Genomic DNA, 15831 nt, shown 5'->3' with positions numbered 1-15831 from the left:
ATGGACCATAGAGAATGGACGCCAGCTGGGAAACTTGGTGCTCGCTGGCTTCCAAACCTGGCCGCGGCCTCCAGATAAAAGCAAGTTCAAGCTGAACAAACCAAGTTACACAATTGAAAGGACGCAATTGCGTCTCATCAAGCATTTCCATAATCGCAGTACTGCGCACAAAGCACGTGAAAAGTAACTGCGTAAAGGGAAGTGTTAAAACCGTGATGCATGTGTGTCTCAAAAAAGCAGGAACTATTTATGAACAGTAAAGCGACCGATGGACCCATTTTATTGGATTGACCGAAGGGGAATGTCGGAGGACCACACTACAAATATGACGCCAGGGCAAGAACAATGTATGGCAAGTCATTTAAAACCTTCCTTAGAATAATCACATTTAACTTTGATCTAAAATGAAATTCATCTATCCATCTATTTATTATCGAACCCGCTATATCCTAACTACAGGGTCACAGGGATCTACAGGGGTCAATTCCAGCCAACACAGGGCCCAAGACAGGAAACAAACCCCAGGCAGGGCGCCAGCCCACCACATTAAAATTCATTACATCTAAAACATAATTTTGACTTGTCTGAATTAGAACTATATATACAACTGACAGACTAGACTAGATACATAGATATACTTTATATGTCCCCAAGGGGAAATTAAAATTGTGTTTGTGAAAACATGTGTGTATGTGTGCATATATGCATATATACTGTATATATATATATATGCATCCACTAAGACAGGACATTTTGATATATCAATATTTAGGGGTAAAAAAAACTCCAAAATAAAAAAGCTAAATATCCCAAAATCTCAAAAATGCTTTCACCGATTTGACTGAAATGTGACACTGAAGAAAAAATAAAGTTAGCATACACTTTTTTTCTTTGTTGATATTTTTTGTTAAAATGCCCCAGTTAAGTGGAACATTCTAACACACTGCTTTCTCCCATTTCACTCCAGTGTTGACAGTGTTTGCATGGAGAAATGGAGTGTGATGGTTGCAAAAGTGAAGTAAAAGGAGGAAAGTTCAGCAAAGCTCGAAGAATCCTTGGATAGCAAGTGCTTGCCAGGAACTATGGCAATAAGCATGGTCAATTTCGCGCTACTGATCCAGTAAGAAAGGTATTTATTATATATCTCTCATCCCCACTTCATCTTATCTGCAACCCTGAGCAAATGTCAAAGCGAGGACTACAATTCTTATCAGCCAGTAAGCTGCTGCCAGATGATTTCATCAGCGCTCACAAAGTTTAATTAAAAGCCTCGATAAAAGTGGCATGTCATCAATGGTAGTCAACGCTGCATGTTTTTTTCAAAATCACTTTGGGATAAGAATTTCATTGTCTCGATGGATTACAGTTTTTATCTTAAGAGCAGTGTTTCTAAGTCTTTGTGGCATAGGACCCAGTTTTACTTTTTTAAGTTTTTTGATGATGCACATACACAGCATTAGAAAAGAAAGGGGAGGGAAAGGGGTGAAATGAGTGCAGTTAGAAACAGGGAAAAATGTTGTGCAGTGCTGTCAATTATTTTGGTGGGCCAAGGGTGTGTAAACTGATAGCACAAAATTTTTTATCAGTGCATAGCTTTACATTTTTGAAAAGGCCAACACTGTTGTCCACCTGCATATTACCATTAAGCTTTCACTACAAATCAATGATCAGCATTAAGTACTTTTTGAGGTTTAAAAAAAAAAAAGCAATAATTTAAAAAAAAAGAGCAGATTAACCAATGGAGCCAAGCTACAACTGAATAGAATGAACCAATATTTTTTTATATAGCTGATGGAGATGCTGTTTTTCAGAATATGATAAGAAAACAGCAGGGTGGTGCATTTAAGTAAGTAAATCTGATTAGTAACTTCTGTTTTTTTATATATACAGTATATATTTGTAATATCCTGAATTTTAAATTGTAGATGCTTATATTTTATTTTTTGCTCAAACCAACAAATTTAACTGAAACGTAGGACACTACAATAAAGCAAGTAAGGGTAGTGTGAGGCTAATAGTACGATTATACAGATATTTATTAATCACTGATTGTGGAGGCAGTACTAATTTTAGCCTTTGATGCTAATAGAGTCTCAAGGTTTTTAGCAATTCTAACCTTTGAATGAATCAACTCTAAATCACCTTTGTAACATTATCAACTACCACTACTGGTGATGTCCTGTAATATGGAGTTCTGCTACAATTTCTTTCATACCAGCACCACAAATGACTGTATATAGTATGTTTAATAGTAAAGAGCTCAAGTTAACTAATATTATAAACCCCTGGTATAAAACAAATAAAATACAAATATTGTATACAGAAAAGTACTTAGTTACATAATACTTCTGATATAGCTGATTAACCAATTGCACTATAACTGGAACCCACTGACTTAGAATATTTCCTGGAAAGCGGTCACTCAGCTAGTGAGTTAATAAAACAGGAATTATTAGGAAACATTTAACATTAAAACTTTTTAACATGTACATGCGTTGTGGTATCAACTTTGAAGATGTAGATTCACTACAAGAAATACTTTTGATCCTGACTTTATTATAGAACTACTTCTAAGCTCAGCAGAAAAATAAAATTTTGCTTATCTTTTCTAATGTGTTTAATGGAAGGGACTTCTATAGATTTGCCAGTACTGGTAAATCTTTCATCTTACTAGTCCATCAGTCTTCAAAATATTATTCAGTTAAATTCTAGCCATGCTATATGCAGTTCTGCTTTCTATAACCCATTAAGTATTTGCTTAGAATCATAACCATTCAAACAATACAGAAAGAATGATTATACAACTAGAATGTAAACACAAGACAATAATATCACTTTGAACATACAGTTGTGCTTGAAAGTTTGTGAACCCTTTAGAATTTTCTATATTTCTGCATAAATATGACCTAAAACATGATCAGATTTTCACTCAAGTACTAAAAATACATAAAGAGAAATTCTACTTGATCATTTATTTATTAAAGAAAATGATCGAATACAGTAATCCCTCGCTATATCGCTCGACTTTTCAGGCTTCACTCTATTGCCGATTTGAAATGTAAGCATATCTAAATATATATCACGGATTTTTCGCTGGTTCACGGATTTCTGCGGACAATGGGTCTTTTAATTTATGGTACATGCTTCCTCAGTTTGTTTGCCCAGTTGATCTCATACAAGGGACGCTATTGGCGGATGGCTTAGAAGCTACCCATGCAGAGCATGTATTACATATTAACTAAAACTCCTCAATGATATGTTTCCCGCACGGTGCTTGATTGTTTGCATTTCTCTCTTTCTCACCCTCTCTGACATTTTCTGCGCCTGACGAAGGGGGTGTGTGCAGAGTGGCTGTTTGCACAGAGGCTGTTTGCCTAGAGGATACGGACGCTCCTCTACAAAATGCCACTTTATTGCGGTGCCGGCATACTTAAAAGCACGTATTGATTTTTGATTGTTTTCTTTTCTTAGCTTAGCTCTCTCTTTGACATTCTCTGCTCCTGACGGTGCTCCTTTGAAGAGAAGATATGTTTGCATTCTTTCAATTGTGAGAAAGAACTGTCATCTCTATCTTGTCATGGAGCACAGTTTAAACTTTTGACTAAAGGGTGTTATTTCATGTGTAGAGGGCTCTAATAATGTTAACAGTGTGGGAGAGTTTATAAGGGCTTAAAATATATAAAAATAACTATACAAACATATGGTTTCTACTTCGTGGATTTTCACCTATCGCGGGGGGGTCTGGAACGCAAAAAAATAAACGATTATCTATACTAATAAAAGGCAAAGCCCTCACTCACTCACTCACTCACTGACTCATCACTAATTCTCCAACTTCCCGTAGGTAGAAGGCTGAAATTTGGCAGGTTCATTCCTTACAGCTTCCTTACAAAAGTTGGGCAGGTTTTATATCGAAATTCTACGCATAATGGTCATAACTGGAAGCTGTTTTTCTCCATTTACTGTAATGGAGATGATCTTGAACGCCGTGGGGGCGGAGTTTCGTGTGACATCATCACGCCTTCACGTAATCACGCAGTACATAGAAAACCAGGAAGACATGCATTATATAATTGAGAAGGCAGCGAAACAATAAGAAGCGAGCGAGTGACATATACAACCATATTCATGATTTCTGCTACTTCGGAAACAAAGCACGATGTAAACCTACACTTTAAATTAAGTTCATAGACAGGCTGCCGCTGGCGATTGTAATTTAGTGCCTGCCCATATAAGGCCGTCCGTCAGCGGCAATCCAATAGCAAACTCCCACTAAATATTCACGGGTGAAGGACTGTGCTTATGGAGAGGAAGATGAGATGGTCAGGGTGGTGTTTGACACAAACTCAGCAAAACTGCGAGAGAAAGTTTTAAGTGCCAGGACTAAGGTAACATTAAATACAGCCATGGACATAGCACGAGATGGCACCAGCACAGCTGGGAAACTTCGATGCATGTACACCGAAGCGGCTCACGTGAACTGACGCAGTGCACAGATAAAAGCAACAGTTCCAAAGAGCTGAACAAAAACCAAGTTACACAATTGAAAAGGCAGCAAAAAATATGAAGCGTCTGATACAAGCATATTCATAAATCCAGCTACTGCGGAAACAAAGCACACGGTGGAAAAAGTTAATGTCCCGCTAAAGGAAGACAGTGTAAAAAAAACCCGTGCATGCAGTGTGTCAGGTCTCAGATAAAGAAGAAGACGAGCTGTTTATTGATGCAGTAAGAAACGAATCGATGAAAGAAACCTGTCATCTTTACATCGATTGACAAACACGGAATGTAACTTGTACACAACACATCCTACAAATACGAAGCCTGATTGAAAGAAATAATGATAATCAAATCCTTGATGACAGCAACACTCAGTAACACTCACAAAACAAATACTGTATATTGACAGTCATGTTACGCTATTTTTAAAATGTTCCCTTTTCTTTTTCTAGCTTTTTTAACACACTACTTCTCCGCTGATACGGGTATATATATATGTATATATATATCCCGAACTACATACTCGAATAATGGATACTTTATTCGCCATCAATGATTGTTTTGGTAAAGCCATACTCAGTGTATTCATTAGATGAACGGTAAAAAAGTAAGAGCGAGGGAGGATGACTTATTGAGGCATGCAGGCTGTAGTGTGCGTCAACTCTATCTGAATTGCGCGATCACATTTGAAAAATATATCTTTTAAGTTCTATTTAGTCCATATGTGTCAAACTCAAGGGCGCGGGCCACATCCGCCCGGCGTAATTATATCCGCCCGCGAGATCATTTTATATACTGTATTATTGTTATTAATGGCCCGGGTATATGAAGCGCTGGTAACACAATAAACTACAGATCCCATAATGCAATGCAACGCTTCAGCTGCCTTGCCAAACACTTACCACGTTAATCAAGTCTAGCTTTTGATGCTGCAAGTTATTGCGGCTAGCTCACACGATGCTGAAGAGAAAAGTTGATTCTGAAAATAGAGCCTTTAAAAACCGATGGGAGGCTGAGTATATGTTTACTGAACCCGTGTGTCTCATTTGTGGAGCTAATGTGGCTGTAATTACAGAATTTAATCTAAGACGGCACTATGAGACAAAATACAGGGTAACCTGAATGCAATGCAGAAGATACAGAAAGCAGAAGAATTAAATAAGAATCTGACACTTCAGCGGACGTTTTTACCCGTGCACAATCACAAAGTGATTTCAATTGAGGCTGCTTTTATGGGAGACACAAATGCACCAGTGCAACCCTGTTGCCAAGTAATGTTAAACCAAGTCGTCACTACGGTGTTCCCAAATACGCACTTTGCTGATAAACTGAGCGCACTGCGCACTGAGTTTGCACGGCGCTTTGGTGACTTTGAAGAACAAAAAAATCCGTCTACATGCGGCTCGAACCTTGTGCATGTTTGGTAGCACATATCTGTGTGAGAAGCTCTTCTCAGTGATAAAGACTAACAAAACAGCACACAGGAGTCGCCTCACTGATGAGCACCTGCAATCCATCCTGAGAATCTCCACAACACAGAACCTCACACCAAACAGAAACGAACTTGTTGCCAAAAAAAGATGCCAGGCGTCCAGCTCTAAAATGACATATGATTAAAGACAACTGAATGATTTGATTTGTTATTGCTGAAAGGAACACATTTTATTTATATTTCCAGGTTTTGTTATGCAGCATGTTCATATTTGAATTTGTATAATTTTGACAGGATATATTTTATGGAGAGCAAAATCTTTTGGGATATTTAAAATCTAAGTTTATTTTTTATATTAAATTACATAAGAGTAAAGAAATTTGAATGTTTGTTCTTTTAACGTTTACTTTATTTCTAACTTGTATAATTTAGACAGGATATATTTTATGGAGAGCAAAATATTATAAGTTGTTTAAGTTTTGAGTTGATTTATTCAGGAATAATATTCCTGTCTGTTTTTACCATTCCTACCAAAGATATTTCTGTTGACTAAATAAAAATTCCTTCTATTTAAAATTTAAAAAGAACTTGAACAAATACGATAGTTCATAATATCCACGCAGACTTGCACGTAAGAGCGGGAGTTATCCATTTTAACAAGCAGCGTATTGCACTGATACGAAATAGCTGTGTGTGTATATATGTAGATATATATGTATTTGTGTGTATATATGTGTGTGTATGTATGTACGTGTGTATGTATATGTATGTGTATATATGTAGATATATATATGTCTATGTATATATGTGTATATGTATAGATATGTATATATATATATATGTTTATGTGTGTGTGTAAATAAATAAATATATATATGTAATATATATATATATATATGTATATATATATATATATGACAACAACACTCATCACTCACAACAGTGACAAAACAATTACATTGACAATCATGTTACGTTATTTTCAAAATGTTTCCTTTTCTTTTTCATTACTTCTTTAACACACTACTTCTCCGCTGCAAAGCGCGGGTATTCTGCTAGTAATATATATAATTAGAGGTATTGACAGGGAGGAAAATGGGAAAACTTGCCCCAAGCCCAGGACTGTCTGTGTAGAAATTCACTGCTTTTGTAATGGTCCCATCAAAACCAATATAAGCAAGAGTGGCAGCGACATCTGTGTAGGACAACGGAAGGCAGAAATGCACAATGACTTGAACTGAGTGGGCCATTATAAAAATCAGCTCCCTATTTTAAGTGTCTCGTTTGCAACTAGTACAGAATGCAACTGCTAGAATCCTAACTAGGAGAAGAAAATCCGAGCACAGTTTTGATGTCACTACACTGGTTACCTGTGTCATTCAGAATTGACTTTAAAATACTGCTTACGGTTTACAAAGCCTTAAATAATCTCGCTCCTTTTTACAGTATATATCGGAATGTCTGACACCTTATATTCCAGATCGTAACCTTAGATCCTCAAATGAGTGTCTGCTTAGAATTCCAAGAGCAAAAATTAAAAGAAGTGGTGAGGCAGCCTTCTGCTGTTATGCACCTAAAATCTGGAATAGCCTGCCAATAGGAATTCGCCAGGCTAATACACTGGAGCACTTTAAAAAACTGCTGAAAACATATTACTTTAACATGGCTTTCTGGTAACTTCACCTTCATCTAATCCTGATACTCTGTGTATTCAATTCATTATAATAATTATTCATGGCGGCTCTAAAATCCGTTTTTCTGTGGTGGCGATCTGCGCCATCACCACCTAATCAAAGCACAGTGATGTCCTGAATTGATGGATTAAAAGCCAGAAGTCTACATAACCATCATCATCAAGTCCTTCCAAGAGAACCCTAAATACAAAGAGGACTGTTTCATTTATGTTAGGTAGAATACCCAGAGGGGACTGGGCGGTCCCATGGCCTGGAACCCCTGCAGATTTTATTTTTTTTTTGTGTTTTTTTCTGTCCTCCCAGGACATCGGACCTTACTCTTATTCTATGTTAATTAGTGTTGTCTTATTCTAATTATTACTTTGTCTTTTATTTCTCTTTTCTTCATCATGTAAAGCACTTTGAGCTACATTATATGTATGAAAATATTCTATATAAATAAATGTTGTTGTTGTCGTTACCTGCTGCAGAACTCCCATCTCAGCCAGATTTCGTTTATTCTACAGTGGCTCACCTAGCAGTCATTTTAAATCAATGAGAAAGCCACTTACTTATGCACAACAACATAGAAGAGAAATGAAACAATTTTCCAATCTTGTCCAGTTTGGCGTTTCTGCATTAAGTGAACTTTTCAGATGTCAATAATGACTTTGTACCTGTGAAAACTCAAGAGATAGATTCTGTAAAAAAATGAGTGCAATAAGACAGAACCTATTATTTACTGTGTTTGTTTAAAATAATGTTAAAAGGATATTTTGTTTTCTGTAGCATTACAAAACATGAGCTGATAACCTTTTGCACTTGGCTAGAAATGTTTAAAAAAAAAGCAAAAAACACGCTTCTAATGTTTTGCAATAGGATTGAAATGTTATAAAATACACGTTGATAATGTTCCGTTATTAAAAATGTTACTAAATGGTTAATTCATTGTGAGGCTGAGGAGGGGCCCTGACATGTATAACAGCGCCCCTGCTTGTAATAAGATACTTAAAAAAAAGGACTAAGACATTTCTATTTTTATGGAAGTCTTTAAAATTATTACCTGCTTTTTAATACTTGACGCCAGCCTAAAACTTAAATGATTTTTCAGCTTTCCTTTCATTATAACAGCGCTTTCACAAATTAAATTTCTAAAGATTTTTCTTAAATTGGTGTTGATTGAACCTACAATATAATATACAGTGCAATGACATAGCACTTAGTAAACACAAAGGGGCTTCCTCCTGCTACCAGATTAAAGCTGCTCCTGTATTTGATCGCTACACTCCTTGCTGTGTAGAATTTAGTGGCTCCCACTATCTCCAAATTGATTCCCACATTTCCATGTTTATATATACATCACAGATTAGAAAATTAAAAAGAAGACCATTCCGCATTTAATGTTGACAATACCCTAATGCCAAAGTGCATCAGTATTACTGTCTTGTTATTATGCCACACTTATTGTGAAGTAAACAATGTGTTTTCAATCATGTCACTGTTAAACAGAATGAATCCTGTTGGATCTAGTGTACTAATACCTTTAATACATTTTGAATAACTATATTATGCCCCCATGGATCCTCTGATCACACAAATGGGATAGTCATTAATTCGTTGAGGTACATTTTTGCTTTTCTCTGCACAGCATTCAGTGATACATTGAGTCTATTGTATTACAGTGTATTGAAGAAAGTGATCACATGATTTACATTTAACACCTTATTAGCCTTTTTAATTTCTTCTCATCATCATCACGTAAAGGATAAGAAATTTTTGTCAATATAAAACTGTTAAAACATTTCGGAGTTTGCTTCTTGAAAACCAGCATAATTTACCTTTATTCAAAATGAATATTCTTTCCACCTATATATAACACACTATATACACTGAATATTGTTTCCTAAGGGATGCCAAGAAAATTTTATCATACTGTGTTGCTGCCTTTTCAGTATTTGCTAGCTACTAATATGGGTGTCACCTGCAATTTTCTAAAATATACAGCTATGTAAGGTATAGGAAAGGAAACAAGGTAAAAGCTTTAAACTTGCAGGTAAATATAGAAAGAGATAAGAATTGCTATGCAATGTGTATAAAATACAAAATCTGCAACATTTTTACCAAACTACATTATGTTTCTAGAAATGTTAAAGCTTAATTAATTTTTTCTGTCTGCACATACCTGATATACAAAATATACTGTATACAGCACTGGATTTAGCTGTACTGCAAAACCTGAGCCTGCAAGAAAAACTCTACAAAATAATATAATTTATAAAGATTGTTCTGACTTTTTATATATGTCTGGAAAAAAGCTATTCTATACAAAGATGGGATATAGGTCATTATTTGAATTATCTGCTAAATACAGTATCTGATGACAAAATAAAATCTTTTGAATTACAAAATATTAAATTGTATCATTATTCATTGGTCAAAACATGTAATTTTCTTATCACCCAAGCGGCCTGATAGTGAAGACAGTGAAATGGTTTGAACTGGAATTCTAAATTTGAATCCTGCACCTATCTCTGCCATTTTGGAGTTTTTAATATTTTCTGAGTCTGCATGGGTGGACTGACCAATCAAATTGTCTAATTTGAGAACATATACTTTGATGTAACCCTGAATGGGTTTAAGCAAGTCTGAAACTGTTTTGTTTCTTACAGAAGGTTCTTACAGAAGGAAATCACAGTTGCTTACTTTATTGTATTCATTCTTACACATAATCTGTCTGTTACCCAGCAACTCACCTGGAAAAATACAGTCACAAATGTTTGAAAATGCTGTTTTACATTTAATTTAGTCTTCCCACCACGCTTCAACATACATTTGAAAGTTTTCAGCTAATGGAGAAAATTAAGCATTTAACTTGGGAGACTTTTAATCAAATATATTTATTCCTAATTATCTGTAGAATTAAAGTGTGTCAATTGTAAATTTACATTTAAAATAATCTTTTGAATTTTTAGAATAAAATAAAAAATACACAATTCACCACATGAACCAATTAACTACTGATCCAATGTAAGGTCACTTTTGTTTACCATCCTGTGGAATGAAATAAGGCCTGCTATTAAACACTCCACTTTGATTCTTTGCAAATGCGATGGAGGACTTTCCTTGCCAGATCTTGAACTAAACCACTGGGTTTTTACACTGCCAGACTGGGTGCAACTGATAATCCCATTGCTGACTTTCCGTCATGGCTACTGCTACAGTCAAATAGGATATCTCTAAGTTGTATTCTCACCTTCCCCTTCTCTGGTGTTGAGCACAGGGCTCGATCTTCAAAGATAGGCCCTCTAATCGCTTATATTCTAGACATATGGTTTAAGGTGGAGATGTGCCTTGGCCCTTGTCCAGCCTTACTTTGATAAATAGCCTGATATGGTACAGCTGGTTAGTGTATGAATGCCTCATGGTCCAGGCTGAAGCCCCAGATTTTGTTCTTCTTAAAGGTGTCTTTGACATGCTGTTTCTTCTCTTGCTTCTCCACTGAGGGTTCTTTGCTCTCTTTGTTGGCCAAGGTTGGGTTGTGTTAAGGGATGGTGGATTGGGTTTTGATTTTGTTTTTAAATTGGATTGGGTTTTTATTTTGTTTTTAAATTGGCTTGTTTTTTTTCTCTAAAATGGTGGCCCTTGTATTTTAATAAAAAACTGTTTGATCACAAAATACTGTTTAAAATGAAAAATGAAAATATTTTGTTAGTTGTGGGAATTACAACTCGAAGACACATGATATCCAATATGGTGTTCCACAAGGCTCTATCCTGGGTCCGCTGTTATTCTCAATCTACATGCTTCCGTTAGGTCAGATTATCTCAGGGCACAACGTGAGCTACCACAGCTATGCTGATGACACACAGCTGTACTTATCAATAGCACCTGATGACCCTGATTCTATTGATTCACTAACACAATGTCTGACTTGTATCTCAGAATGGATGAATAGTAATTTTCTCAAGTTAAATAAAGAGAAAACTGAAATTTTAGTGATCAGCAATAATGGATACAATGAAGCTATTAGAAATAAACTGGATACATTAGGATTAAAAGTCAAGACAGAGGTAAAAAGCTTAGGGGTGATTGTTGACTGTAATCTGAATTTTAAATCACATATTAATCAGATCATTAGGACAGCATTTTTTCACTTAAGAAACATAAGTAAAGTTAGACCTCTTTTATCACTGAAAGATGCTGAGAAATTAGTTCACGCGCTTGTTTTCAGTCGACTAGATTACTGTAACGCACTCCTCTCAGGACTACCCAAAAAGATATAAATCGCTTGCAACTAGTGCAGAATGCAGCTGCTAGAATCCTAACTAGGAAAAGAAAATCCGAACACATTTCTCCAGTTTTGATGTCACTACACTGGTTACCTGTGTCATTCAGAATTGACTTTAAAATTCTGCTTATGGTTTATAAAGCCTTGAATAATCTCTCCCATCTTATATATCGGAATGTCTGACACCTTATATTCCAAATCGTAACCTCAGATCCTCAAATGAGTGTCTCCTTAGAATTCCAAGAACAAAACTTAAAAGAAGTGGTGAGGCGGCCTTCTGCTGTTATGCACCTAAAATCTGGAATAGCCTGCCAATAGGAATTCGCCAGGCTGATACAGTAGAGCACTTTAAAACACTGCTGAAAACACATTACTTTAACATGGCCTTTTATAACTTCATTTTAATCGTAATTTAACTTAATCCTGATACTCTGTATGTTCAATTCATCATAACAACTATTCATGGTGGCTCTAAAATCGGTACTGACCCCTACTCTCTTTTCTGTTTCTTTTTCCGGTTTCTTTGTGGTGGTGGCCTGCGCCACCTCCACCTACTCAAAGCTTCATGATGCTCCAACAATGATGGACGGATTAAAAGGAAGAAGTCTACGTGACCATCATCATCATCAAGCCCTTCCGTGAGAACCCTAAATCCAAAGAGGACTGTTTCATTTATGTTAGGTAGAATGCCCAGAGGGGACTGGGCGGTCTCATGGTCTGGAATCCCTACAGATTTTATTTTTTCTCCAGCCGCCTGGAGTTTTTTGTTTTTCTGTCCCCTGGCCATTGAACCTTACTCTTATTCGATGTTAATGTTGATTTATTTTTTATAATTATGTCTTTCATTTTTCTATTCTTTAATATGTAAAGCACTTTGAGCTACTGTTTGTATGAAAATGTGCTATATAAATAAATGTTGTTGTTGTTGTTGTTTATAAAAAATGCATACTGTATGTTGTATATTATTGTCTGTCATGATATTCAACACTAAACTTAGGATATCCTAAAATGACACACCATAAAGCTATAGCAAAAATTTTCATTATGAGAAACTAAATCAATTGCTGAACATCAAGTCTGAATGCTTCAGTTTTATTTAAAGGTAACAAAATATCTGCATGTTTTTGCATGCTGTGATATCACTGGTTTTATATTTAACTGAAATACACCCCATACTTAAAACATATTTTATCAGGCTATATTATTATTATTATTTTGTATTTGTGGCTGAATTGCATTTAACGGCTTTAGCAAATTCCATTTTACAATGGTTCACAACTGTATGAAAATGTCCCTTTAGTCAATGGTTATGGGTTTATACAGGGTTTCACAGGTCCATGGTACAGACTTTAAAATTCAGCCTGTGCACCAACTCTGTCAGATTTTCATGTTCTCTTTGTGTATGTATTGGGCTTCCTCAAATACACTAGTTTACTCTCAGATTCTAACTAATGAATAGTACAATTATTATTAAGTCTAAATTTCCTTTGTTACCAAGGTTAGCTGTTGGTCAAATAGCACCCTGTTCAGGGTTGCCTTGTGCCCAGTGCTGTACAGGAGAAGGGCTAGTCCTAGACAACGCTGGAATAAGAGGATGTAGAAAGTGAATAAATGACTGTCTTCAAAATTGTTAGAAATATGTCTATCATATTTTATATGTCTATCGTGTAATGTGACACCCGCTGTGCTCTGGTCCTAATTAAGGATACTGAGGTGCTTTGTCGTGTGGTGGGTGCGGCAACCTGTATCATCTACTAAATGCGACTACCTTTGAAAATTTAATGACTTGATGTAAATATATCGTTTCAACTTCTTCACAAGTATACTTTGGTTAAACATGGTGACTTTTTCAAAAATTGTTATAGCGTTATGGCTATATATTATAAATTGAGAACAGATATCAAGAAAAAAACCTAAAGTTACTAAAATGATGACTGACTGTTTTAGAGCTGGCTCAACCCAAACCAAGAGGGAAAGCAATGTGAAAACCAACACATTAAATGAAAAAAAAATCTTTTAAAGCGACATTCCTTCTTAAATCCACTTTCGCATAAGCTGGCTATACAGTATCGGTAATCGCAGACAGGGTGGCAAGACACCTTGAGGCTCACTCACATACACACTGCCACGATGGGCGACATGCACGTATTTCGGACTACGTGGGGAGACCTAGCAGGACAAGAGAAAGTGATCTGTAATTGGACCCTCCGTGCAGGGACCTGTGTGTAGCTGGACTCTCATGGGAGTGATGTACCCGGATACTGAGAGCCATGCGGCAGTAACACTAACCACTCCAGCAGCCGCCCACAAACAAAGCTGATAACAGCTAATCACACCCGCAGACCTACGCAACATAAACAGCACAGCAGACTGAAATCTTAGAAAATGCGCATGTTGCAAACTAAGGAAACAGCTCAATAAACATTAAAATTGTTTGGAGAAACTAGTGCAGTATCAAGAGCAGGCGTGCATCGATTACAATACTAGCAGCCTAACCCGCCTGCGTTAAAAACACACCACGAGTTGCGTGCACAAATAAACTGCTTCAAGAAGGGTCTACTGTTCATATCGATACATTTAAGTCTCGCTTGACACGCTTCATGGAAAAAGTAAAGCACCATGCATCGGAAAAGTGTAGAACACTCCCAGAATGAGTAGATGGCGTTCAGTGAAATATTTGAACCGGAGAGAGGGCCAGGGAATGCAGGGAAGCTAAGCGTTAAAGCCTGCAAGCAAACTGGCGTCGTCGTGGCAGCGCGCACGTACAGCTCATGCAACGTAAACTCAGCGTGCAGCAAGCTCACCTACCTTATTTAAGTGCATTTCTACGACGCGCTCAAATGGATATTTGTACAGTTTCCTTACTTCCAAAGTAATAACCATGTCAAAACTTAATAATTAATGCAGCTTGTTGTACTGCACTCAAACACACCGACCCGCCCCGATGTTCTACGCGCTTACAGAAAAGAAGCGGACACGTGCGGGTCAAACTTCAGGAGAATATTCAATAACTTTATTGGTGCCTCCCATGGCGGAAGAGAGATTAAAACTGCACGAGATTACGACATGGCAAGAGAAGGGAAACGGTTGTACCATTGTAGGCAGATTTTTTTCTTCGATTAAGATTTCAGTGGGTATTGGAAAAATATGGAAAAAAGCAATAACTTGGAGAGATGGAATAAACTGTCTGACAATGGGAAACGGCCCGTGGAGAAACATGATGACTGCGGATTATCACTTATGTCACTTCGACTATTCTTGGCATTAATCTCCGCTGATAACTGAACTCCTAGTTTAATTAAAGAAGCTGACTGTGCGTTAGTGTGCCCAGCGCTGAAGCCATCGCCACTGCAGCCATAATTCAGGAATAAATGGGTTAAAGCAACGGAATGGTATATGAATGCTAGATATAAAAATAACCGAGTTGTAATTATGTGCAACATTCAAATTTCTTTCTTTCTTTCTGCAATATTTTACTTTGTTAAGGGTCTGAGTACTTGGTCCCTTTTTTCCTTTCTTAAGCAAAAACTAGTCAGCAAAAAAGTCTTCAGAATAATAAGTCAGAAAGCAAAGGCCATTTACATTTATGTGATTTCATTGCAGAATATCTGAGTAAAATGAATTAGAAAGATGTAAAACTGAAGTGATGAGCAGTGGCCAATTAAACATGTTTTAGATTTTTAAAGAAAAGTCAAATGTTGAATTTATTTATGTGGTGGAGTAATCAATACTTGAGATATGGTGGTGCAGTGGTTAGGGTTGATGCTTAACAGACCCAGGAGAACGGGTTCATGTCACTGTCAATTCTGGAGTTTGCACATTCTTCCTGGTTCTGTGTAGGATTGTCTTCTTTGACACAAATTCAACTGAAATGTTTAGAAACTTTGCAAGATTTTGCGAAACACATTGAAATCAATGGCAAAGGAGAAACTGAACTA

At 36.5% G+C, this 15831-nt stretch overlaps 1 protein-coding gene across 1 annotated transcript in view; it reads right to left on the bottom strand.

The window, feature by feature from the left end:
- LOC120542818 (PRELI domain-containing protein 2-like) overlaps positions 1-14884 on the bottom strand; it is a 54624-nt gene extending 39740 nt beyond the window's left edge. The window contains exon 1 of the mRNA XM_039775493.1: positions 14702-14884. Coding sequence (XP_039631427.1) covers positions 14702-14776 — 75 coding nt within the window. The 5' untranslated portion in view covers positions 14777-14884. The remainder of the gene's footprint in view (positions 1-14701) is intronic.
- Between the last annotated feature and the right edge of the window lie 947 nt (positions 14885-15831).

This window comes from Polypterus senegalus, chromosome 13, assembly GCF_016835505.1.
Source record: "Polypterus senegalus isolate Bchr_013 chromosome 13, ASM1683550v1, whole genome shotgun sequence".
NCBI classification, from domain to species: Eukaryota; Metazoa; Chordata; class Cladistia; order Polypteriformes; family Polypteridae; genus Polypterus; species Polypterus senegalus.
The sequence above is the reverse complement of the archived record's forward strand: the minus strand, read 5'-3'. Positions and strand labels throughout refer to the sequence as shown.